General features: G+C 44.3%; 2 protein-coding genes across 5 annotated transcripts; one reads left to right on the plus strand and one right to left on the minus strand.

Annotated features, from left to right (window-relative positions):
* Positions 1 to 4,631: 4,631 nt before the first annotated feature.
* LOC114700751 (E3 ubiquitin-protein ligase TRIM38) lies at positions 4,632 to 20,567 on the minus strand. 4 transcript variants are annotated; one of them, XM_037205896.1, is made up of 8 exons: positions 19,828 to 20,567; positions 19,304 to 19,488; positions 14,814 to 15,363; positions 11,301 to 11,396; positions 9,817 to 10,047; positions 8,483 to 8,505; positions 8,273 to 8,385; positions 4,632 to 5,425 (listed from the first exon to the last, which is right to left on the minus strand). In XM_037205896.1, exons 3-8 carry the CDS (start codon positions 15,231 to 15,233, stop codon positions 4,902 to 4,904), a joined length of 1,407 nt encoding a protein of 468 aa, XP_037061791.1. In that variant the 5' UTR covers positions 15,234 to 15,363; positions 19,304 to 19,488; positions 19,828 to 20,567; the 3' UTR covers positions 4,632 to 4,901. The 4 variants fall into 4 exon arrangements, with proteins under 4 accessions (XP_037061791.1, XP_037061790.1, XP_028736317.1 ...); XM_037205895.1 differs by having other exon boundaries at positions 19,304 to 20,567; XM_028880484.2 differs by lacking the exons at positions 19,304 to 19,488; positions 19,828 to 20,567 and adding an exon at positions 19,137 to 19,271.
* LOC119088110 (E3 ubiquitin-protein ligase TRIM38-like) lies at positions 19,030 to 23,704 on the plus strand. The gene is made up of 2 exons (XM_037206451.1): positions 19,030 to 19,186; positions 22,583 to 23,704. The coding sequence occupies exons 1-2, from the start codon at positions 19,030 to 19,032 to the stop codon at positions 23,086 to 23,088; spliced, it is 663 nt and encodes a 220-aa protein (XP_037062346.1). The 3' UTR covers positions 23,089 to 23,704.
* Positions 23,705 to 25,274: the final 1,570 nt, after the last annotated feature.

Below are 25,274 nucleotides of genomic sequence, written 5' to 3' on the forward strand. Positions count from 1 at the left end.
GCTTGTGTGAATGTTTGGTGTGTATGTGAGTATGTAAGGAGGCCTAAAAAGCCCTGGAGCTGAAGTTACAGGTAGCTGTGACTCCCCCCTCTCGTGAGGGTTCTGGAAACCAAGCTCAGGCCCTCCAAAGAGCAGTGCTTTTAACCGCTGAGCCATTGTTGTGTGACACCTCTTCCTGGGGGAGACGAGAACAAAGACCTGCTCACTCACACAGGAACAAACAACAGGCCAAAGTAAAGAGACCACCCAAGTCCAACTTGGCAAGCGAGCTTTATTGGGGTTACTTCCAGGAGTGTAGGTGAGCGGGCTGCTTATAAGAGCTGCACCACCACCAGCCAACCCCAGCATGGCTGATCGCTCCCAGAAACTAGAAACCTGGAGTTCACTGCACAGGTGTCTCAGCTGGACTGAGCTGCTTCTAGGCTGCTTAGCTTATCCAAATATATACATACATACATACATACATACATACATACATACATACATACCACACACATATGTGCTTGGAAAGAGTGGGACCTAATATATCTGGTAAGTTTCAGGGACTTCCTGAGCCTTTGAGTTGTTTACTTCCTGGGTTTAAGGAGGCCCCCTGTACTACAGAATGTTTCTCTTCTCTGTGATCTTAAAAGGAGCTTCCCTCAAGATGGATGTTCATCTGGCAGGACATTGCCACACAACACTATCTCTCCAGCCTCCATAATTTTCTATATACACTGTATGAGATCACTTACAAACTTGGGGTGTTTAAAGCAGTTTATGCTTATCTCCTCAGTTGTAAAAGTCACTAGTCCAGTGTGTTTTACTAGGCCAAAATCAGTGTCTGCAGGGCAGGGCCCCCTCCAGAGGCACACTACAACAGCCTGAACAGAATAAAACAGTGTGTGCTCAGTAAACAGCAGTTTACAGACTGAATGACTTCTTCTTGAGTTACACTCACAATGAAAAAAAAAAAAAAAAACAAAAACAAAAACAAAAAAAAACAAAACAAGGTTTTTGGAGCTGTCTCAAACTCGTTACCCACACTGTGATTTTCACATGATAAATTCAGTATGGTTTAGACAATTAGAAAAACATTTGACAATTTAGATTTTGGGAGGCTGAGGCAGGAGGATTATGAGCTCAAGGCTTGACTGAGCTTGAGCTACATAGTGAAATCTAGGGATATAGCTCAGTAGCAGAGTGCTCACCTAGCTCGCAGGCTGCCCCCAGTTTAGTCCCCATACTAGAAAAAAGGTTGACTGTATTACATCTGTAACATTCATAAACACCAAGAGTGATAGATCAGAATTGGTAAAGTCTTAAAAATGTAGGTTTCTCTGGATCTCTCTTGACAACTGTCCCCAGGTAAAGCAGTTTAACTGCAATGCTTCTCGATTCTTTTTAAAGTTGGTATGTTCCAGACATGATGCTTACCTTCTGAGAATATCAAGTTGTTTAATGCCTGGCCCACGATCTACAGAGCCCAAAGTCCACTGAGTGGGGCTGGACGCAGACAGACATCTAGGATGAAGGGTAATGAACGCAAGCCACACAATCTTGCATAAGGTAGTAGGAAAGAGCAAACAAGGACCCCTGCCAACACAGAAGTGTCAGAGGAAGGCTTCTCGGAGGAGGTGTGGCTCTGCTGGTTTCATAAGCTGCATGATAAATATCATGAGGGAAGTACCAACCGGAATGGTCAAAGCCATGGAAGGTTGGTATGGTTCCTCCTGACTGAGGATTAAAGGGCAGAACCATCAAGGGAATTTGGTAAACTGACTTGAAACATGATCATTCTTTTCAGGAAATTGATCACATGTTCCCAAAAGTAGAAACAGATTTTCCAGAATAAAAGTAGAAAAATCTTGTTTCTTGAAACAAAAACTGTAAAAATTTCAAGGATTGCTTCAACAAGAACAGTATGACTCAACAACAGTAAATTATTAAAAGACATAAGGCAAGCTCTGTCTAAATAGAACTGTGGTGGTTTGAATGATAGATGTCCACCATAGAATCAGAGATTGGAATGCTTGGTCCCCGGTTGGTGGTACTGTTGGAGGAGGCTTAGGAAGTGTGACCTTATTGGAGAAAGTATGTCACTGGGGGCCAGGTGTGAGTATCAGATCCTTATGTCATTCCCAGGGGTGTCTCTGTTTTGTGCTTGAGTTTGAGACTGGAGCTCTCGGCTTCCAACTCTGGCAACCCTATCTGCTGCCTGCTGCCATGTTGTCCCATCACTATAGACCCGAACTCTCTGGGACCCATAAGCCAAATAAACCATTTCTTCTATAATTGCCTTGGTCGTGTGGTTTATTAGAGCATAGGAAAGTTACTAAGACAGGAACCAAATACTGTGTTCTTAGATGGAAAACCTTAGTATTACAACATATTAACTCTCCCTAAATGAATAAACCACTGAATAAACAACGTGGTGGCTACTGGATTAAAAGAAAGGCATGAGAGAGATAGGCTAAGGTCCCCACAGGTGACACAATGAGTGAGTGACACATGTAAGAGAGAACCGGAGGGCCTCACCCCAGCAAGGGAGGGATGAGTCATATCTATCATGTGGATTGGATGCTTTTACATACATAAATATAGTGGGTTCTTTTTTAGACTTGTTTGTTATGTACCTAGCCAGTTTTCAAAGTGGTGATATATATAAATATATATTAGGAATATACATACTGAATTGGTGAAATGCCTGCTTAGAATGTATGAAGCCCCCTATTTGACCACCAGATTCACATAAATTGGATGTGGTAGTGCCTGCTTTATTTCTAGCACTCAAGAGGTAGATGCAAAAGAATCAAAAGTTCAAGGTCATTATCTGCTACATCGTGAGTTTGAGGGCAGACACGAGATCCTGTCTCTAAAAACTAAAATTAATCAACCAGTCAATAAAATCATAGTTTTGCATGGCAGTTCATACCTAGAATCTCAGTGCTCAGTACTTGGGAGGCTGAGGCAGGAGGACTTCCATCAGTTTGCAGCGAGCCTGGGCTACATAGTGAACTCCAGGACAGCCTGGGATAAAGTCAGACCTTATCTAAAAGAAAGAAAAAAAAATTATTGTTGATTTGAATAAAAACTAATATTATTGCCAGGTGTGTTGTGCATGCCTTTACTCCCAGAACCCAAGAGGTAGAGTCAGACCAATGGATCTCTGTGAGTTCAAGGCCAGCCTGGTCTACAAAGCTAGTTCCAGCTAGAGTTACACAGTGAGACCCTGTCTTGAACAAAAATGAAAAAATAAAAAAACACCAAAAGCATTATTGACTTAAATTGTTTAAAATAATTTGTAAGAACAAGATGAATTGTACATTTATTTGATCTTGGTCCAAGTATTTATGTTTTATTAAAGGCAAAGCTGTATGACCAGCGCCACCAAAAATACAAGAGTGCCATCTACTGGTCAACATATTAGCTAACAGTATGGCGAAGCGGCTCAAAGCATACTTTAGATTGTCTGTCTCTGGTGTAGATGATGTAAACTATGAAAGAAGGATGGAATAAAAAATGAGAAACATGGCTATAGAATTTTCTAGGAAACTGAAAAATATAGTCTCAAAAGTTCATGCAAAGTATAAATTATTTTTTTCAGTCCCCATGCCTCTTTTCCAGAGTAGGAATGAAACATGGATATCAACAACCACTATATATATGATTTATTAGCGTGGCTTACAGGATATGGTTCAGCAAGTTCAACAACAGCTGTCTACCAATGGAAAGTCCAAAATTCTAGCAGTTGTTCAATCCATGAAGCTGTTCTACAGTATATGCTGGAATCCCAAAGAAGTAGGCTCCAATGCCAGTGAATGAGTAGACATGCCAGAGAGAACTGAGGCAAGGAGGCAGAGAGAGAGAGAGAGAGAGAGAGAGAGAGAGAGAGAGAGAGAGAGAGAGAGAGAGAGAGAGAGAGAGAGAGAACGTCCTTCTTCCATATCCTTATGTAGGCTGCCACCAGAGGTGTGGCCCAGATTAAAGGTAGCTCTTCCCACCTCAAATGATCCAGATTAAAGTTGTATTTTCCCACTTCAAATAATTTAATTTAGAAAAAAATTCCTCCCAAGTGTACCCAGTTTGAACAGAATACAATAATTACCTTAAGATTTTTTTTTTCTCTGTGTGGTATGTTTAGAATCATTCAATATTTCAACACATCTTGAAAGAGTTATTTTAATATGTTGAAATCTACTTCTTTGAAATGTGGTAGTCTAGTTGGGGTATACCAAATGGTCTTACACACAACTTTGACTCGAGTGTCCTATTGGAAAAAAATTAACAATAGCAACAGCAAGAACAATAGTTAAGTTGATGTTATTTTCAGTTCTTGTTCCTTTATTCAGTTAAAAGACACTGCCATTAGTTCATTTCTCATACTGGAGTTTGAAACACATCAAAAAAAAATGTAAAGACTCAAAAACTTGACCTTGGAGTCATTTTATCACAACTATAAAGAGTACTGAATTCAAAGTCCTGAACCCACAAAATGCAGTGGTTCTCAAAATGTGGGTCACTACCCCTTTGGTAAGCCTCTATCTCCAAAAATATTTATATTATGATTCATAAGGGTAGCAAAATCACAGTTATGACGTAGCAACAAAATAATTTTATAGTTGGGGTCACCACAACATGAGGAACTGTATTAAAGGGTCCCAGTTTTGGGAAGGTTGAGAATCACTACACAAGAGAGAAGGAGAAAAAAAAAAGACAATTACCACTATTATTTTGTTTTCCTTTCCCTGAAGCTGACCATGTATGATATTTTTAGCCTTTCCAACAATCAAATCAATGCACATTTACTGAATGTTCATCAAAAGCATTGGGACAGCGGTGAAGAAAACATTCAAGTTTCTGCCTTATGGGATTTATGTATTTTCTGTGATGCTTTCACCGTGAGGACTTTACCCCTTCCCTTAATCATTTCTGGCAGGCAGGAACAAAGGAGAATGTTCATAAACCTGGAAAAAGGGCCTCAGAGTATCCCGGAAGGAAGCCTTGGGGAAGGTGAAGATGTGGGAGCCAGAGGTCACATTGTAGAAGGATACAAGTCCAGCCTCATAGTCTAGAAAGACTCCCAGCAGCTGGGGCTTCTCACTCAGATGAAGGGAAGTAGGGGTAGAAGTGAGAGCTCCAAAGCCATCCTTTTTACACATCCTGATGGTCCAGAATCCAAATTCAGGCTCCTTCTTCCTGTCAAAGCCCCTTGGCACATCCTTTACACAGACTCCCACATCCCAAGTGGTTGCATTCTCAACAGACACTTCGAAGTAGTATCTTCCTGAAGCAAAGTCCTCACAGCCCAGGACACAGGGTAAAACATCAAATCTCTCAGCAGAAGCCTCAAGATTCTCGTGGCATCGTTTGTAAGTCACTTGTCTTCGATCTTCAGACAGAGTTAGGTCACCATGGGCTGTGCTTGGGTCCAGAGTCACACTGACTGTAAAACAAGCACAACCAGTCTTTTGGGAGCTGGAAACATGATAATTTAAAAAACAAGCAAGCAAGCAAACAAACAAACAACAATACAAACCCTCTGTGTTCAAATCTGGGCATGATTTGACATTGAACCCCCAGTGATGCGAACTATGTGTGAAGCGCCTAGGAAGGGGAAATCATCGAGCCTAATGCAGACACCAGTGAGGAGAGTTAAGTGAGCTCATGTGTGCCTGGGACATGGCACAGGCCTAGTCAGCAGTGGCAACAATAAGTCAACCCCCTCATCTGTGTCGCCGGCATCTTGAGTTACTCGGAGATGTCAAGGATCAGAACTCTTTGGAGTTACTCTGGTTCTGCTCTGCCCCAAACCCTCCTGAGTTCAGAACTTTTAGGATTGGTGACATTGACCATGGAGCATAAAGGAGCCCTTCCCAACTCTGTTCACATCTTATGCAAACACTATCTCAAAAAACAAAAACAACACCAAAACACAAATAAAAAGACAGCACAAGCAAAATAATCACCAACTGAAAAGAGAAACAAAGAACTTCCCCAAACTTTCATTGACTAGAAGCTTTTGAATTTTGTAATCATGGCCAGGAAGCTGTAGATTGTGGCAGGCACCGGGTAACAGAACAGAGCAGGAAGCTTATTCATTGGGATCAGCGGCATTTCATTTTTGTATCTAACATGTTCATTCATATCTGAGAAGAGTCCCTGTCTTAGTTAAGGTTTCTATTTCTGTGAAGAGACACCATAATCACGGCAACTCCTATCAAGGAAAACATTTCATTGGGGTGGCTCGCATACAGCTTCAGAGGTTCAGTCCATTATCATCATGGTGGGGAGCATGGCAGCATAAAGACAACTAGAAGTTGGCTGAGACACTGGGCGGTATCCTGAGCATAGGGAACCTCAAGCCCCCCCCCCCCACAGTGACGCACTTCTTCCCAGAGGCCATAACCACACCTCCTAATAGTGCCACTCCCTTTGAGGGCCATTGACTTTCAAACCACCACAGTCCCTAAAATCGTTTCCAGCATTCTACATACTGCTCAACTACTGTGGAGTTTTGAGTGAGAATGGCCCCCATAGATTCATATATTGGAATGCTTTCCAGTTGGTGGAAATCTTTGGTAAGGATTAATCAGGGTGGCCTAGTTGGAGGAGCTGTGCCACTGGGGATGAGCCTTGAGGTTCCCAAAGGTTCTAGGCATCCCCAGTCACCCTCTTTCTGCTGACTTCTTGAAGATCAAGAAGAAGCACACTCTCCGCTACGCCTGCCACCATGCCTGTGCTCTGCCATGGTGGACTCTGACCCCGAGGAAGCATAAGCCCCAAGTTAAATGCCTTCTTTCATTTACTGTTCCCTTATTGTGATCAAATGCCTGACAAAAAACAATGGGGTGGGGTGGGGTAGGGGTTGTGTTCTTCTGCAGTTCAGAGGAATGCAGTCCATCACAGAGGGAAGGCATGCATGTCTGCAGGGATGGTTTGGTCCCTTGCACTGACCAGGAAATAGATAGAGATGAAAGGAAGGCCTGTACTAGGCTTGCTTTCTCCTTTTTGTCTTTTCTTTGTTCCCAAGACTCCAGCTCATGGCATGATGTTGCCCACATTCCAAGTGGGCTTTCCTTTCCTCATTTTATTTGATATGGAGAAGCTGAGAGACTGGGTGTTGCCTTCAGAGACATGGTTAATAATGGAAAAGCAGGACCGAGACAAGTCCATACAGAGAGCTGTGCATACATAGTGTGCAAAGCATGCTAAATACTAAAAAGCAAGAGTGTGACAGCTCCACAAAACTAAGTGAGCAACCAGATCTTCATATGGGAGTGCATCTCCTGGAGTGACTCTAGAAACCAGGAAAGTAAAAATGGACCATTCCTGGCATGGGGGAGGTGGGTGGGAAGCAATGGAGAGGGGAATAGCAGTACATAAGTGATGGGATTGGGGAAAAGGGAAAGGGGGTTCTTTGGAGAGGGGGAGGGAGGTAAACACAGAAAAAGGAGGGAGGATGGTAAAATAAAAGTAAAGAGGTCTTACAAAAGTCAAAAGGAGTAGTACTATTATCTATGTTTAATTAAAAAACCTTATAATACGAGTAAGTCTGTGTATAAGTATACATACATAGTTTGAGTGAACTTTCCTCATCTGGGTTGACAATGGTTCCTTCAAAAACCAAAGATGGTCTAGCAGAAACTCCAATACCAGACATGAGAAGCCCTCTTTGAGTTGTTGCTCAGCGTAGGCCAAGAGATTTCCAAAACATACAGCCTATTGCTATTGCCCTCTCTTGTCCCCCAGAGGTGAAAGATAAGTTCCTGCTGCTAAAGACACCACGCACTTCAGACACCGAGGTCGGAGGCCTCCAGTCTGGCACTAACATGACTGCCTCCTCCCTAAGGACTGGCGCTCATGGAACCAGAAGCTGTCACACAAGCCTCCAAAGGAAGACGGCAATCAAGACGGCAATCCTAACCAGATATGATGTCCATGAACCAAAACAATGACCAACATGACACAACCATAAGGGTGTAGTAGTGGCACACATAACCTGATAGTAACCAACAGCTCTAATTGGACTTAAGACCGACTCAACAACAGGAAACCATGCCTGGTACTGGAAACCTGGCCAACTCCTCAGTGCTGGTGAGGTCATGGATCTTGGAGGAGAACCCACCACCACGTGGCCCTTACTAAACCAACATAATCCCTAACTACAATCTAAATATTTGTCCTTATACCCACAGATAAGTGTTAAAAAGTAATAAGTGAGTATGTGTTGCAGCAGGAGGTGACACTGGCCCCTGCTTAAGATCCTCCAAGTCGTATTTCACACACCTACCTTGGTGGCATCTTAACTTTGTCTTCACATCAAAGTAAAGCTCAGAAACATTACATGTAGTCTGAACCTCCGGGAGTTCGGCCTTCAATGGTTCTGGCTCCACAGTCTCAAACCTAGGAGAAGCAAAAGATGGGGCTTTCCTCAGTATTAAGTTCCAGGCAGCTCTAAATGCCCTGACCCCCTTCTTTTGGGTGTTCATGCAAGACTCACCTGCTCAAAGTGTTTTTCACATCCTATGAAAAAACAAAAGCAAAAGGTGATTGTTTTTACATCAGTATCTCATGGAGTTTTCCATGTGAAGTTGTTCTCTGAATCAACTCCTCTCACAGAAAGCATAAGATCATCTATCCACCCAAATGATGGATACTGAGGAGTGCTGTACACATCCAGTGCTGTGGGATGTTTTTCTGTATGCTGTGAATATGTGGATAATAAATAAAGCTGCTTTGGCCTATGCAAGAAAGCTTACAGCCCAGTGGGAAATCAAGTAGAGATACAGAGAAAAGAAGGGTGGAGTCAAGAGAGATGCCAGCCGGCCACCCAAGGAACAACAAGATGCCAGCAGAGTACTAACAGCCACGTGGCAACATATTGATTAATAGAAATGGGTTAATTTAAGATAAAAGAGCTAGTTAGCAAGAAGCTGAAGCCATAGGCCATACAGTTTATAATTATTATAAGTCTCTGAGTGATTATTTTAAAAGCAGCTGCAGGCCTCAGGACTGGGTGGGACACAGGAAAACTCCCATCGAAAATCCAGTCTCTAGCCAATAAAGTGGAAGCCTGCTTCTTCTCCATTGGAAGCCTGCTTCTCCATTGGGAGCCCGTGTAAAGCCTACAATGTGGGCTGCTTAGAATGTGAACCAAGAGCTTTTCTCACCCTTCCTCTGACAAGACTACTTTCGGTGACTAATCTCCTTCACAGAGAATTCTTGTTGGAGATAATTTGTAACACGAGTCCCTAGTGGTAAATCTGCACACAGCTCCTAAGACTGGGCCTTTGAAGTGAAAAGGCAGGTACCACTGGGAAGTGGAGCATATATGCCACATTCGAAGCCTCCCACTGTAACCAGCAGCCCCAGCAGAGGAAGGAGGACTCGGAGCTCCAGCTGTTTATCTTGATGGGAGGGATACATCAGTTATGCAGCTATGAGTAAGTTCTGGATCAGGGACCCTATAGTAAGTCATGGAGTAGGTATTATTCTCTTATATGTCTACACTGTCACCATCTGTCACTTGAAGGAGTATTTTAAGAATGAGTTTGACAGATACCTCAGTGGCTAAGATAATGTGGCAGAAATTATCCCATTTTGTCATTCCATGTTCACCCTGAGGAAGTGAAGTTTTCTAGTTAACCTAAAGGATCCTGTAGACTAGTGGAAGTCCCCCTGAGGCTACTCAAACACGACCCTGAATTTCCCACTCCAATATTCTTGTCATTCTGAGTGTAGGCAAGCCTCTCCAATCTCCATGCTTCCTTACAAGTATCTTCCTGCCATGGGAATCACCTGCCTTCTTTCCTGCCTCCCAGCGCACAGCCTCACCTGTAGTATATCCTGGGCTGGGCCCGCACACTTTGCCTTCAGTTTCAGAATTTGGCTTTCAGTTTCCTTATACTTCTTCTGTAGATTGGCCTCAGCATCCTTCAGACTCCTCAGCACCTGCTCTTCTTCATTCTCCAACCTCCAAAGGTAAGACTTCTCTTCTTCATGTAGAAAACGCTGGAGATTCTTAAAGTTGGAGTGGATTCTTTGCCTCTGAACCTCTATGGCAGCCTAGAGTCAATGAAAACTGATCAAACATGGGAACACACCCATCTTTGAATTGACCAGGAAATGGATAATAAATATACTTCCAGGAAGAATGTACTTCTGACACGTAGGCAGCCTCTACAGTCAGCCATGGAAATGGTTGAAGTCCTTGGTGTGCTGTGGTATGCAGCCACGGTCTGCAGCGAGATCCCTGTGTCTTAGAAATCACATAGGTTCCTTTTTCTGTCCTCATGATATTCAGGCTGGGGTGACCCTCTTGCTGAATTCTCTCAAAGATTAGTTTCTGACCCGGTGAGGTCAAGAGCTGGATTCTGACGATCACAGCAAGGTCAGAAAGTTGCTGCCCAAGTGCTAGAACACTGTCCACGGAAGAAGCTGTGCTGAACCCTCAGAAATCGTCTGAGGCTTTAAATAAAGTTGGCTACTGCATGCGTCTTTAGTCCGCCTCACTTTTCAGCTCTTTTCTTCCAGATTCTACCTCCTCTACAGCAGGGACCCCAGACTCATGTATTGAAAATGTGAAACAAAGTGTGCCGCGAAGTAAATCCGTATTTTTGAGGATTAAAGATGAAAGTCTTGCAGCTAGGAAGATGGCTCAACAGTTAAGAGGGCGGCAGCAGTGCTCGTACCGAGGACCTGAGTTCGGTTCCCGGGACGGACCCAGGTGGTTCACAGCCACCTGTCACATGAGCTCCAGGAGATCTAATGCCCTCTTCTGGCCTCCTTTGGGCACCTGAACTCAAGCGCACAGCCCCCACGCCTCCACCCCACATAGTTAGTTTTTTTTTTTAAAATAAAATATTTTCTTCTAAAGAATTAAAGTCTGGGCCAGGGAGTAAAGCTGGAGGTTGAGGACATCCTACTAAGTCAAATATGCACGAGACAAGGGGTAGATGTCGGTACCTTACACCTGTGTGCGGTGGCAGCAACAGGTTCATTTTATAGAGAGGAGGCTATGTGCAAGGAAGCCGAGAAGCCAGTTTAGCTTCTGGCTAGATTATTAGAAATCCCAGCCAGTTTCCATTGGACGATGGGGGGACTTGGTGATAAAAATCTCACAGACGTAAACAACTAGGACATGAAAACAGCAGTGTTCTTTGGGCTTCCTCTATGTTGGTGATAACCAGCCACCACATGTGTCTCCCAGTCTTCCTCTATGTTGGTGATAATCAGCCACCCCGAGTGTCTCCCAACCCTCCTCTATGCCTAGACTCACAGCAGAAAGTCGCTGGACACCAATGAGCTCAGGCTCTTACCTTCCAGTCCTTTATTTGTTTTGTCATGAGACATAGCTGAGCTCCGTTGTTTTCTTGGAGTTCACTCAATTTTTTCACAGTTTCCTGGAGCTTTTCCTGAAGGAAAGATTTGAGTGAGTAAAATCAAACCATTTTGAAACAGGGTCTGATGTGGCCCAAGTGATCTGGATCTCACCGAGTAGCCAAAGATGGCTTTGAACTTCCTGCCTTCACTGAGTGCCATGGGACATAGGTTGCACCAGCAAGTCCTGTTTTATGCGTTATTGGGGAACACTAAACTTGGGGCTTCGTGCATGTTAAGCAAGCACACTACCAACTGAGCTACACCTCAATTTGATTCTCCACTGGGCCCTTAATAGGAATCTCAGTACCCTAGGTAAAATCACAATGAATAGCTGTTGAGCTTTTAATAAGTCCCTCAGAGTGCATGCTGAGGATTGTGTATATGGTAACTTACTGATTGCCTTAACAATCTTCACAGTTGGTAGAATGCTTAACATTGTTGCTGTGCCCTGGAAAATGAGGCAAAGGAACAAGCAACTCATCTCAGGGGCCATACCTGGGATCCTCAGCAGTACAACTAGGACTCGCCTCATTGGCTGAACCACCTCCACCACCACATTAGAGAATGTTGTCATAGACTACCATAACCATTTGCGGGGGAGTTTATAAAATAATGTGCTGAACCAAACTTAGCCGGTACTGAGATATTTGACACATCTGGAACTCTGTATGTACCATGGATGAATTAGAAAGGAAAGGTCTTGACACTAATTGAATTTAGTAGAGTTTTGAGAGAAGAGGGGTCTGGAGGATGGCATCAAGAAATCAGTTGAGCCGGGCGGTGGTGGCGCACGCCTTTAATCCCAGCACTCGGGAGGCAGAGGCAGGCGGATCTCTGTGAGTTCGAGGCCAGCCTGGACTACAAAGCAAGTTCCAGGAAAGGTGCAAAGCTACACAGAGAAACCCTGTCTCGAAAAACCAAAAAAAAAAGAAAGAAAGAAAGAAAGAAAGAAAGAAGGAAAGAAAGAAAGAAAGAAAGAAAGAAAGAAAGAAAAAGAAACAACTTAAAGGAATTAGTGTCCTTGTCCCCCAACCCCCAAGGTAATTTCCAATGTGGTTTCTCATATTTTCACTGGGAGCAATTTGAGGCTCCCAGAAATTGCCCATTGGGATCAAAGATAAAATACTGATTCCAGTCCACTGTAAGCTCCACAGATATGTATGCATTCATTTCCCAGGAATCTCACAAAAAGTCTGTGACTCTGCTATATGTCACTTACTGTTCTAAACTTTACATAGTGTAATATCCGTAAACAAATACAGCTCCCAGCATATGTGCTGAGGACCCTGAGGCTATCATCTCTGTTTACAGATAGGGATAACAAGATGGGAAAACTTTAGGCAAATTAGCACAGTTATCCATCTGCTCAGTGCCAGCACTAACACTCCACCCTGGCAGTCTGTCTCTGTGGCTGGTCACTGTCACCTTGCCTTGCTCCTTCTCTTACTCTTCAGTGGAAAAATCATCCAAATAGCAATTTCTGCATTGCAGCTGTTCGAGGGAGGCTGAGGCAGAGCCCAGTGTGGGGTCACCTTGCCCAGCTTTAATACATGGGAGGTGCTTAGTCTTACTGCGACTTGATATGCCATGTTCTGTTGATACTCATGGGGCACCTGCTCCTACCTAAACAGAAATGTAGGAGGAGTGGATTGGGGGTGGGAACAGAGGGTGGTGGTGGGGAGGGACTGGGAGGAGAAGAGGGAGGGGAAACTGTGACAGGGCTGTAAAATTAATTAATTAATTAAAAAAAGGAGTCCGGCGTGCCGAGTGGCAGTTGGCACTGATTCATCCTTAGGAAAGACTGGAGGCCTTTATATGAGACTACGTCTGCTTCATGGGAGCCAACACGAGGAGGCCACACTTAGTATGTCTTCCTGGAAGTCACAAGAACAGACAAGCATCAGGACAGCAGCCAGGCGTGATGGTGTACACCTTGGATCACACCACTGGGAGGCAGAAGCAGGCAGAGTTCTATACAGTTCTATACAGTGAGTTCTAGGAGAGCCGAGGGCTGTGTAGAGAGACCCTGTCTCGGAAAAACAAAGCATCCACAAAATCGAAAGCCAGCAGGGCTGAGCCCGTCCCTCCGTGTGTCAGAGCGGAAGGTCCTGTGCTCTCCAGAGAGGACCTAGGAGCCAAGGCTCTCCTCCTGCCACGCAGCTCAGCACCAGCATTTATTTTCAGATCCTTGATTCTTCAGGAGTCTTATGTGAGCCTGACCTCTCACACTCTTTCTTCTGAAGACAATTTGAAATTTCCCCTTGATGTTTTTATTTTACAGCACCAAATCTTCTCAGTGCCTCTGGCCCTTCGCTTCCCCAATGAACATTCCTCCATGGTAAGTAGCACTTAACCTAGGGTTTAGAACTAGCAGTGGTGGGAGGTCTGGGCTCTGGCTTCTTCCTGTGTCAACACCTCCCTTTCCTTCACAGGGCTGCTTGGCTTGACCATGATGATCAGGACGTTCCTATGGTGTGACTTTGCATGTGTAGAGTCTCTCCTACTATCTTGGTAGGTGATGACTGTAGGGTAAAAGCGTAAGCCAATGAAACCCACCCTGAACTTGGAACCAGAGCCAAATCTACCCCGACCAACTGAGCATAAAACCAACCAATCCCTGAGCAGGAAAAGCAACCAATCCCTAGGCACAAAACCAACCAGTCTCTGAGCACAAAATCCAGCCAATCTGAGCTTGTTCAAGCTCAAGGGGATCAAAATCTGACCAATTCTTACCCAGAAAATCTTCTTCCTGGAAACAATCCACCCCTAAGAAGTCCTTTCTAAGCCCAGTGCCTGTTCAGTTAGCAGCTGCCCTTCTCTACCTCACAGAAGTGGCTATTCTACTGGATTCCTCCTTCCCAATAAATCTCTAGAAAGAGCTTTGGATGAAGGCCTTTTTCTACTGGAGCAGAGCAGAGTCTCTGCTGGGAAACTCTTTGCAGAGTGGAGCAGAGAAGCAATGGACACCTCTGCTGGGAAACTCCCTTAGAGGAGCAGAGCGGAGCAGAGCCAAGCTCAGCTGTCTGATCCAGCTGTGCCGGCTCTCTCAGAGTGGAGCAGGATTGCCACATCCTGTGGGGTGACCATCCCCCACTGGAACTCAGCTTCAGGTATAGCCTGACTTCCCAACAGTCAGGATATCTTTCTCCTCACAGCTGTAGGTATCCAGGATGCCTCCCCTTAACAGCTGTACGTATAGTATAGCCTGGTAGGTGTGAAGGAGAGATGTAGTTGTATGCATATACAGGCATGGGAGTACTCATGCTTGTGTATACACACAGAGGCCAGAAGACAGTGGTTGGCCTGTTCTGTCTCTCAGCATTATTAAGATAAAACATATCCTTGCTAAGTTCCTATGTGGGTGCTGGGGTCTGAACTTGGGTCTTTGTTACACAGCAATTCTTACAAGAGAATAGACACTTTTAGAAACCCCCAACCATTATACTCACCTTGTAGCCCTTGAACACATCTTCCACAAGAGCCACGGAATGACCTTTGTGCCTATCCTCCCAGTTACAGCGCCAGCAGAGGAGCTGACCCTCATCTTCACAAAAGAGATCAAGCTTCTCTAAATGTTCCTTACATTGCATCTCATTGGCCTCCTCTTCCATCTCCTTGATGACATCAATTATGTTTTCCAGATCCTTGTTGGGCCGGAGGTTCTCTAAACTGAATGGACTCCCACACAAAGGACAGCTCGGTTTTATCTTCAATCCTGTCTCTGAGCTGACTTTGTTGCAGTCCCTCTCTATGCAGGATTTGCAATAGCTGTGTCCACAGTTGATGCTCACTGGGTGAGACATCATTTTATTGCAGATGGAGCAAGAAGAGATCTTTATCATCTTTATTATGCTAATGCTTAAGCCCATGGCTTTTCCTGGGTAGTTTCCAAATGAAGCAAACAGAAGTAGAGAAATATTTTCCACAGTGGTAGATGTACGCCTCACCTAAGCATAAGTGCAATCACTGGCTGCTACTGGTTTTAGAAGTTTGAAGTCTCTAGAAAAGAAAAGCAGATTGGAATTGAGAAGATGCATAAACAGTTTCATGGTATTTACATAACAGCCACTATCCCATTCGGCCATTTACATTCAACCTGATAAAAGTTTAATCATTTTTAAGTTCTGTTTCTCAGTCTTATTGGGCACATTCCATTTTCAATTGTCACCTGAAGCTGGTGACTCCATGATAGCCCAGATATAGAGCAGTTCATGTTTGTCCAGTGTTCTCTTACGCCATGTGCTGGGAAAGGCAGATCAAGACTAATTCCTCTCGGAAGTTGAACACAGAGAATGTGAAAACTTCTCCCATTCTATGGGATCATGAATAGTGCTGATGCTGTCATTATTTATAGTTGTTGGGACATTTAGCGCTCTACCCAACCAGATCTTGCACATCCTTTGCCTGGGTCTAGCTGGGTTAGTCTGTCTGATTCTCTCCTCCATGAACCCTCACTGGCCTCCCAGATCTGGCCTCAGGTCCCATACCCAGTGGCCTAGCCTAGTGCGGCCACCTGGACCTGTGTCACCGTCCAGCTCTAAGCTTCCTCCCGGGAAGGCCCTGTCTGCACCTGACCCATAGGCCCCTCCCACACCACATTCAGCTTCTCCACTCAGACAAGATCCTGCACATTCTTTTCCATGGTCTAGCCTGGTAGGTTTGCCTGAGCTATCCCTTCACACACACACTCCTCAACACCCAAACTCCAGGCTTGGACTAGTCCACACATCCTGCATACCAGTCCAGCTCCATGTCTCCGTTTGACTTCATTTCACCAACCTCTAGGCCTAACCCAACCCACATATTCTTTCATCTGCTCCAACCTCCTCTGTCTATATCAGACACAGGACAAAAGAGGTCCACATACCCAAATTCCATTGTAAAAGTACAAATAATATGGAAGATCAAGGCTGTATCTCCTCACCCCCCCCAAATTCACTATTCCTAGAGAAATGTTTGCCAGTGAAATTTTCCTAACTGAACCTCAGGACACAGGATTTAAAATAACATTCATAAACCTTATCAAAGAATTCAAGGAGTTTAAAGAAAATTCAAGGAGTATGAAGAAACAGCTCAATGAACTTAAAGAGAAAGACTAAAAATAAAAGCCTGAGTGATGCTCAAGAAAACACAAACATAAGGCTGATGGAAATGATGAAGACAATCCAGGGTTTGAAAACAGTAAAGAGACAGGAACGTTTAAGAAGACTCAGGGTGAAGTGAAAATAGAACTGAAACCTCCAGTAACCACACCAGAAAACCCAGACAAAAGCCTCACAAGCACGATGAGTCAACCAGAAGACAGCACAGCAGGACTCAAAGATAAAGCAAAGGATCTGGACAACATGAGCAAAGAATTAAAAAAAAAAACAAAAAAACTGAAACTCAGGAAAGGAACATACAGGAAATGTGGGACACCAAAAAAAGACCAAACCTTCCAATTATAGGAATAAATGAGGGAGAAGTGTTGGGCCCTGGCCCCCGCTCCTTGGGTAGCTGCTGACTTGCTTGCTGACCTTTACCAGATGTCCTCCCTATGCTGATTTCCTGCCGGCTTCCTTCCTGGAAAACAGCTAACTGCAGGTTCCTTGTTCCGGGTACCCATCTCAGTTGAGTAAACAAGTTAGGGTGTGGGATAGTGAACCTTTGCCCTCATGGGTTTCCACTGTGCTGTGAGCCTGTATTTAAGGCCTCTCCCTTCCTTCAATAAATGGCATTCTTCTGAGACGAGTGACCCACTGTCTTGTCTTTATTTAGTCCTCAGCCCCTGGCTCGGACATGGTGAACAAGTTGTAGCATGGGTGCTACAGAGAAGAATCCCAGGCCAATGGCATAGATCCTATATATCTTCAACAAGATCATAGAAGAACACTTCCCCAAACTAAGGAAAGACATATTCATATGAAACACACAGAATACCAAAGAGACAAGACCAGAAAAAGAAACTCCCCAGAGTGTGCTATAGTTAAAACAAAGAAACTGTATTGAAAGCTACAAGAGAAAAAAAGACACAAGTCACGTATAAAGGAAAAACAATAAAAATAACAGCTCATTTCTCAGTACAAACTTTGAAAGCTAGAAGAACCTTGAGCAGTGCATTCCAAGTCCTTAGAAAAAGGCCACAATGGCCAACCTAGACAAATATATCCAGCACAACTATCTGCCATAGTCAAAGGAGAAAGAAAAAAAATTTCCACGATATAAACAACCTAAAATATTTATATCCAACAAACCAAACCTAAAGAAACTATAGGAGAGGCATGAGCACAGTCCAGAGACTGTACAAACAAATACAAAGCCATAATTACTAAAACACAAAGTATCACTAAGAACACAAGACCAAAGTCAGCACAATGACTGCAATCAATAAACACATTTCAGTAGTAACTTTAAATATTAATGGCCTCAATTCTCTAATCAAAAGATACAAGCTGGCTGAACAGATCAAGAAACAAATTCCGAGCCGGGCGGTGGTGGCGCACACCTTTAATCCCAGCACTCGGGAGGCAGAGCCAGGCGGATCTCCGTGAGTTCGAGGCCAGCCTGGGCTACCAAGTGAGTCCCAGGAAAGGCGCAAAGCTACACAAGAGAAACCCTGTCTCAAAAAACCAAAAAACCAAAAAACCAAAAAAAAAAAAAAAAAAAAGAAACAAATTCCATTTGTCTTTTATCTACAAGAAAAGATGGCTTTCAAGATAGGCACTGCCGTAGAGCATTCCAAATGGACCAGGAAGCAAGCACGTGTCTCTGTCTTAATATCTAACAAAACAGACTTCAGACTTATAACTATGGGGAACACTCTGAGGGTCAATGGAAGATTCCAGTCGGACTATCACATTTGAATCTTCCTAAACCCCTAACCCTAAAGATCACAAGACATCTCCATAGCGAAATCTCAGTGGAGTCACAAACAGGAGGATGGTAAATATAACTGAGGTAACCAGAACTGATTTATTGGTGGGACTCTTTGTCTGTTTCAGACATGGCCTAGCTACATAGCCCTGACTGGAAAAAAACGAAAACAAAGAAACAAAAAACCAAAACTCCATATCTATCAGTCTGATTTGGGACGTGGTTAATCTGTCTTTGCCTCCAAGTGCTGGCATTACAGGCATGTACCACCGTGCTTGACCAAAGATTGGTTTATTCTTGTGCCAAGAAAACTGGGAAAGGGGCTGAGGAGGGGAAAGTGGGACAGGGAGAAGCATTCCTTAAGAACTAGGGGATTTATGTCTCTTCTCTGGGCCAGAACCTGTTCCCAGAAGTTTAGGTGATGAGAACCGAGGGTGTGTCATGTCAGAGCCCAGGATATAAAGTGGAAAGGAGGCCAGAGCTCAGGGAGAACCAGAGTTCTGATGTGCCCCATGAGGACATGATGACCAGAGGGAGTGGAAGTGTCTAATAGCAACACTTCTGTTTCCTGTCCTGTGGCAGCTGCTTCTGAGACCCATCCCAGTTCTACACACACACACACACACACACACACACACACACACACACACACACACACACACACGGGAGAGACAGAGAGAGAGAGAACTAAAACAGGAATCAGGAATTAAATTAAACTGAAAAAACCAGCTACATTCCTTTTAAAACCAAGCCACAGAGCCACACAGGGTTTTTCTTCAGAAGCCTTCTGGTCACAGGTAGGATACTGACCCCATGGACACAGTTGGGCCTTCTCTGCAAGGAGGCACCACATTCATGACCAATGGGCTTCCCCACCACTTCAAAGGCCCCAGCAGCCTGGCCCAAGCTTCCCCCCTCACCTGTGTTCTCGGTTTCCTGAGATCGTGTCATTTAAGAAGCAGAAGCAGAGGTGAGAGCTGCCTATGCTCCGAGCCTTTTCAGAGCTGTGGGGCGAGGCCTCTGTTATCTGGAGACGGCACTCTCCACTCAGCTCCGCCCTGCATGCACATTAGTCACCTGTAATCACCTTCCCTCCAGAGTACCCAGGCTGGCATCTCAGGAAGACAGCCAGGGGTCCAGGACTGCTCTGCTGGACAGTTGCCACTTCTGGAAACTCTAGGAATCACTGCTGAGTCGCTTCACAATCCAGAGCTCTGTGGGGGGCCGATCGCCAGGCAATGGAGGCGCTCCTATCCTTTGACCCCTCTTCTCCTTAAAGGACAGAGGGGACAAAAAGAACATGATGTAAAGTATTGAACGCAAGGAACAAATCAGTGACAAAGTTCAAAACTCTTGTGATCCAGCAGGAAGAGAGCAGAAGGTCAGCGCATGCTCTGATGTGAGATCTACCTGCTTCTACTTCCAACTTTGGACTCCAGAGGCTTCCAAAGCTGCCATTCCATTGGCATTTTGGTTCATAACTGCTTCCTGGTTCATAACTGCTCTGGTGGCAGTGGTACAAAGCCGGGGTTGTCACAGCGCTTCCCTGACATCACAAAATTCCCCCAAGCCAGCCAGCTCTGTGTCTGCCCTGATGGGATGTCACCTTACCTCCTCACCACTCTGCAGGATACAGAGACATTGCCATGAGCAGACTCAGAACTGCAGAACAGGGAACAAGACAGCACTGTGGAGGCAGCCGGGACGCTCATCATTGATACCTACATGCCTGTGTGCCCGGTGCTTTCTGGACAAAAGGCGGGAGGTGACAGGGTGTCACACACAGAGTGAGTCAGCCTCAGCCTCTCGATTCCAAAATCCAAGCAAGGGTGACTTCAGGAAGACAGAATTATTATAGAAAGGAGGGAAATGGATCATCATGTTCAGACAAGGCCTGACCACATTTGTAACTGCAGGTTAATGGGGTAAGTGTGCAAATACCCTTTCTGCTTGCTTAAGTAATAACACACACAATGGTAAGGGGGCTGAGGGCACAGGAGGAAGTATGAGTTAAACTTGAGTTCTGGAGTTTCTTGGGGAATAATCCTGATAGTTATTCGTGTCCAGTGCTGGATCCTCAGACTGCAAAGAGTGCATGGAGTTCATTCCAGCCACTAGTCAACTCAGGCTAGACACAAACGTTAGACAGGTTCCTGCCTTCCCACCGCAAACAGGAGAATCTTCAGCACTGGGAAGGTCCTGGCGCCACATCAGTGCTACACACCGTGTGATGAGATGGAAGGAACCCATGCTTCTGCACTTACTCCAGGAGATGCACTCCCATATGGAGATCTGGTTGCTCACTTCTCACTTAGCTTTGTGGAGCTGTCATCTCTTGTTTTTGTTTTTGTTTTTTTTTTTTTTTTTTTTTTTTTTTTTTTTTTTCCGAGACAGGGTTTCTCTGCGTAGCTTTGCGCCTTTCCTGGAGCTCACTTGGTAGCCCAGGCTGGCCTCAAACTCACAGAGATCTGCCTGGCTCTGCCTCCCAAGTGCTGGGATTAAAGGCGTGCACCACCACCGCCCGGCTCATCTCTTGTTTTTTAATATTTAGCATGCTTTGCACACTAAGCACATAGTTCTTTGCACAGTCCCTTCTACGTTTGCGTTTCCATTATTAGCCATCTCTCTGTAGACAACACCAGTCTCTCAGTGTCTCCATATGAAAAATAAAAAGATAAGTATATGCAAAGTCCCCCCTCCATTGAATTGTCATGAAAATTAACCACATCAACAGTGTGGACCCATAGCATAGCAGCTCATACATGCTCAGGGAACATTGTGGTCTTAGAGATGATTACAGAATATGATAGTTAGTTAATTTGGTCAACTTGATTAGATTAATAAATTCCTGTGGCGTTAATGAAGCACACCTTTGCTCACGTTGTAAAGATGTTTCTAGAAAGGTTTAGCTGAGGAAGGGGGGCCCACTCTGAATGTGGGCAGCATTATGCCATGGGCTGGAGTCTTGGGAACAAGAAAAAGACAAAGAGGAGAATCCAAGCCTAGCACAGGCCTTCCTTTATCTGTTTCTGTTTCCTGGTCAGTGTGAGGGACCAGACCACCCCTGCAGACACACCTTCCCTCCATGATGAACTGCATTCTTCGGAACTGTGGATGAGGACATTAACCCCCACCCAAGTTGCTTTTTGTCACAGTAAGAAAACAGTAACTGACACCCAGTGTTTCTTGTGAATTGTTCTGACTCTTGGAGCAATGTTAGCAAGGCAGATGTCTTAGCCACTTTATCTATTGCCTTAATAAGACACCATGGCCAGGACAAACAAATAAAAGAAGGCAATTAATTTGGGGCTTATGCTTCCAGGGGGTTAGAGCCCACGATGGCAGAGCTCAGGCATGGTGGCAGGCACAGCGGAGAGTGTGCTTCTTGAGCTGCAAGCAGGCGGTAGAGAGGGATACCGGGGATTTCTAGTCTTTTGAAACTTCAATGCTGTCACCAGTGTCAGAGCTCCACCAATAAGGCCACCCGGCCTAATCTTCCCAAAGATTTCCACCAACTGAGGACAAACATTCCAATATATGAATCTATGGAGACCATTCTCATTAAAACACTACTGTAGTTGAGCCGTATGTAGTATGATGGAAATCATTTTAGGGACTCCTCTCAGATAATGAATGAACATGTTAGATACAAAAATGCTACTAATCCCAACGAATAAGCTTCCTGCTCTGTTCTGTTACACAGTGCTTGCTACATCCTATAGCTTCTTGTCCATGATTACAAAATTCAAAAGCTTCTAGTCAATAAAAGTTTGGGGAAGTTGTTTCTCTTTTTTGGTTGGTGATTTGTGTATGTGTGTGTGTGTGTGTGTGTGTGTGTGTGTGTGTGTGTGTGTGTGTGTGTGAAATTTCTGTTTATTTGTGTTTTGGTGTTGTTTTTGTTTTTTGAGATAGTGTTTGCATAAGATATGAACAGAGTTGGGAAGGGCTCCTTTATGCTCCATGGTCAATGTCACCAATCCTAAAAGTTCTGAACTCAGGAGGGTTTGGGGCAGAGCAGAACCAGAGTAACTCCAAAGAGTTCTGATCCTTGACATCTCTGAGTAACTCAAGATGCCGGTGATACAGATGAGGGGGTTGACTTATTGTTGCCACTGCTGACTAGGCCTGTGCCATGTCCCAGGCACACATGAACTCACTTAACTCTCCTCACTGGTGTCTGCACTAGGCTCGATGATTTCCCCTTCCTAGGCGCTTCACACATAGTTCGCATCGCTGGGGGTTCAATGTCAAATCATGCCCAGATTTGAACACAGAGGGTTTGTATTGTTGTTTGTTTGCTTGCTTGCTTGTTTTTTAAATTATCATGTTTCCAGCTCCCAAAAGACTGGTTGTGGTTGTTTTACAGTCAGTGTGACTCTGGACCCAAGCACAGCCCATCGTGACCTAACTCTGTCTAAAGATCGAAGACAAGTGACTTACAAACGATGCCACGAGAATCTTGAGGCTTCTGCTGAGAGATTTGATGTTTTACCCTGTGTCCTGGGCTGTGAGGACTTTACTTCAGGAAGATACTACTTCGAAGTGTCTGTTGAGAATGCAACCACTTGGGATGTGGGAGTCTGTGTAAAGGATGTGCCAAGGGGCTTTGACAGGAAGAAGGAGCCTGAATTTGGATTCTGGACCATCAGGATGTGTAAAAAGGATGGCCTTGGAGCTCTCACTTCTACCCCTACTTCCCTTCATCTGAGTGAGAAGCCCCAGCTGGTGGGAGTTTTTCTAGACTATGAGGCTGGGCTTGTATTCTTCTACAATGTGACCTTTGGCTCCCACATCTTCACCTTCCCCAAGGCTTCCTTCCAGGATACGCTGATGTTGAAGAAAAAAGAAGTGCTAGATGAAAGAGAGGTATAATGCCACGTAACAGAATATAGATTAGTATAAATGGGACAATTTAAGTTATAAGAGTTAGTTGAGACAAACCTAAGCTATAAGTCCAGCTTTCATAGTTAATAAGAAGTCTCTATTTGGGAGCTGACTGGCAAGTCAAAGAAAGACTCATTACACTTGAGGCCCTTTTTCCAGGTTTATAAAGATTCTCCTTTGTTCCTGCATGCCAGAAATGACCAAGGGAAGAGATAACGTCCTCATGGTTTAAGTAGCATAGAAAATACATAAATTCCATAAGGCAGAAACTTCAATGTTTTTCTTCACTGCTGTCCTGATGTTTTTGATGAACCTTCAATAAATGTGCATTGATTTGATTGATAGAAAGGCTAAAAATACCATATATGGTCAGCTTCAGGGAAAGGGAGACAACACAATAGCGACAATTATATCTTTTTTCTCCTTCTCTTTTGTGGGTTTTGATTTCATTACTCTTTAGGGTGATGATAAAGTGACCCCAAGGTCAAAGTTTTTGTTTCTCAACTGTATTTGACGTCTATCAACCTCCTGTGTGAAGGATGAATGAATGACAATGTCTGTTAACTGAATAAAAGAATAAGAACTCAAAGCAGCATTAACTCAACCATTGTTCTTGCTGTTGTCCTGGTTTATTTTTTTTCCTTCTGGACACCAAGAGTCAAAGTTGTGTGTAAGACCATTTGGTATACTTCAACTAGACTACCACATTTCAGAGAAGTAGATTTCAACATAGTAAAATAAGTCTTTCAAGATGCATTGGAATATTGAATATTGAATAATTCTGAACATACTACACAGCCTCTGTGTTCAGAGGAAGAATCTCAAGATAACTCTTGTTTTCTGTTCATACTGACAGGATTAGAAATGTTTTGTCTACCTCAAGGTGGGCGGGGCATGAACTTGACTAACACAACTTTGTATGAATTCTGAGTAGAATTCAGGAAATACTTACCAGAAGGCTGTGGCAAGAGCTCTTTCCCACTCCATTCCACCTAAGCTTCCCATATAGCCAGTCTGGTAACCTGTCATCAGCATGCAGAATTAGTGGATATTGTTCAGGACACATTTAGCTAAACAGAAAAGGAGAATCTTCCCTTTGAACCCCTGTCCTTTGTTAACTGTTTTAGCAGGTCAGGCATGGGTGGGGCGTGGAGAAGACCAGCTGTAGAGACTGCGCACAGCAGGAATGTTAGACAGGGGGCCGCTGGAGAAACATAAACAAGATACTACACAGAAGGTCTGTTATCAGGTCAGCCTGCCCTCCCCGGCACAGTTCCGGTCCCACAGACTTTAGTCTTAAATTCTAGTAACATCAACGGTAGGAACTTCCTGTAAATATTTGAAATAATTACGTTCTTTAATCAAGTTACGGTGTTCATCCTATTTGATTTGATTCCCTAGTTGATAGCTGTTAGCCACTTTCCAGGTGCCCCTGCCTGTAATATCCACTCCTGGGTACTTCCTTTAGTGTACTGCACATTCCAGGTCCATTATAAGTAGTAAGTGAAAGCTAAACATACCCCTCACACCTTTCCATGGGATCCCTCTGGTCTCTGCTGGAGCTGTGATCCTGGGTTCTAGTTAAGAAGTGCAGGAACAAAGTGCTGGATATTTTAATAAAATTAATGAACTTCACCATCAAATGATTGAATTATTGAAAAACATATATCCTCTTCCCCTCTCTCTTAACCACTTCCCCAAGCTAAGTAGCTGAGCGTGACCTTGAATATCTGGTCCTTCTGCTCCACCTCCCCAGTGCTGGGATTACAAGTGCACACCACCATGGCTAGCTAAAATAAAGCCACTCCCAAACAACAAGGAAAAGATTTGAACCCCCAGCCTTCCCATCATAAGTCAGAGTCACTACCGTCTCGCTTCTGATTTTGTTCCGAAGCAGCCAAAGCTCTATGGTCAGCCTCCTGTCGGGAGGTTGATGGGGTGGTGCCACAGTTGGTAGAGGGAGAGGCCCAGGGCCTGTGGGCACCCTGAATCTGTGTCTCCCCATCAGCTGTAGCAGCAGGGGGGCCAAGTCTAATTATTCAGAGAACCCTCAACTCAGGACCTGACCAATGAGCTACAAGTAAATTAAAGATGTTTTTGCTGTCAATTCACAATTTAAAACAATAAGTTCTGCAAGGACATGATCATGAGTTTATTTCTCGTGAAGATGTTTG

The sequence above is a fragment of the Peromyscus leucopus genome, chromosome 5, assembly GCF_004664715.2.
Source record: "Peromyscus leucopus breed LL Stock chromosome 5, UCI_PerLeu_2.1, whole genome shotgun sequence".
NCBI classification, from domain to species: domain Eukaryota; kingdom Metazoa; phylum Chordata; class Mammalia; order Rodentia; family Cricetidae; genus Peromyscus; species Peromyscus leucopus.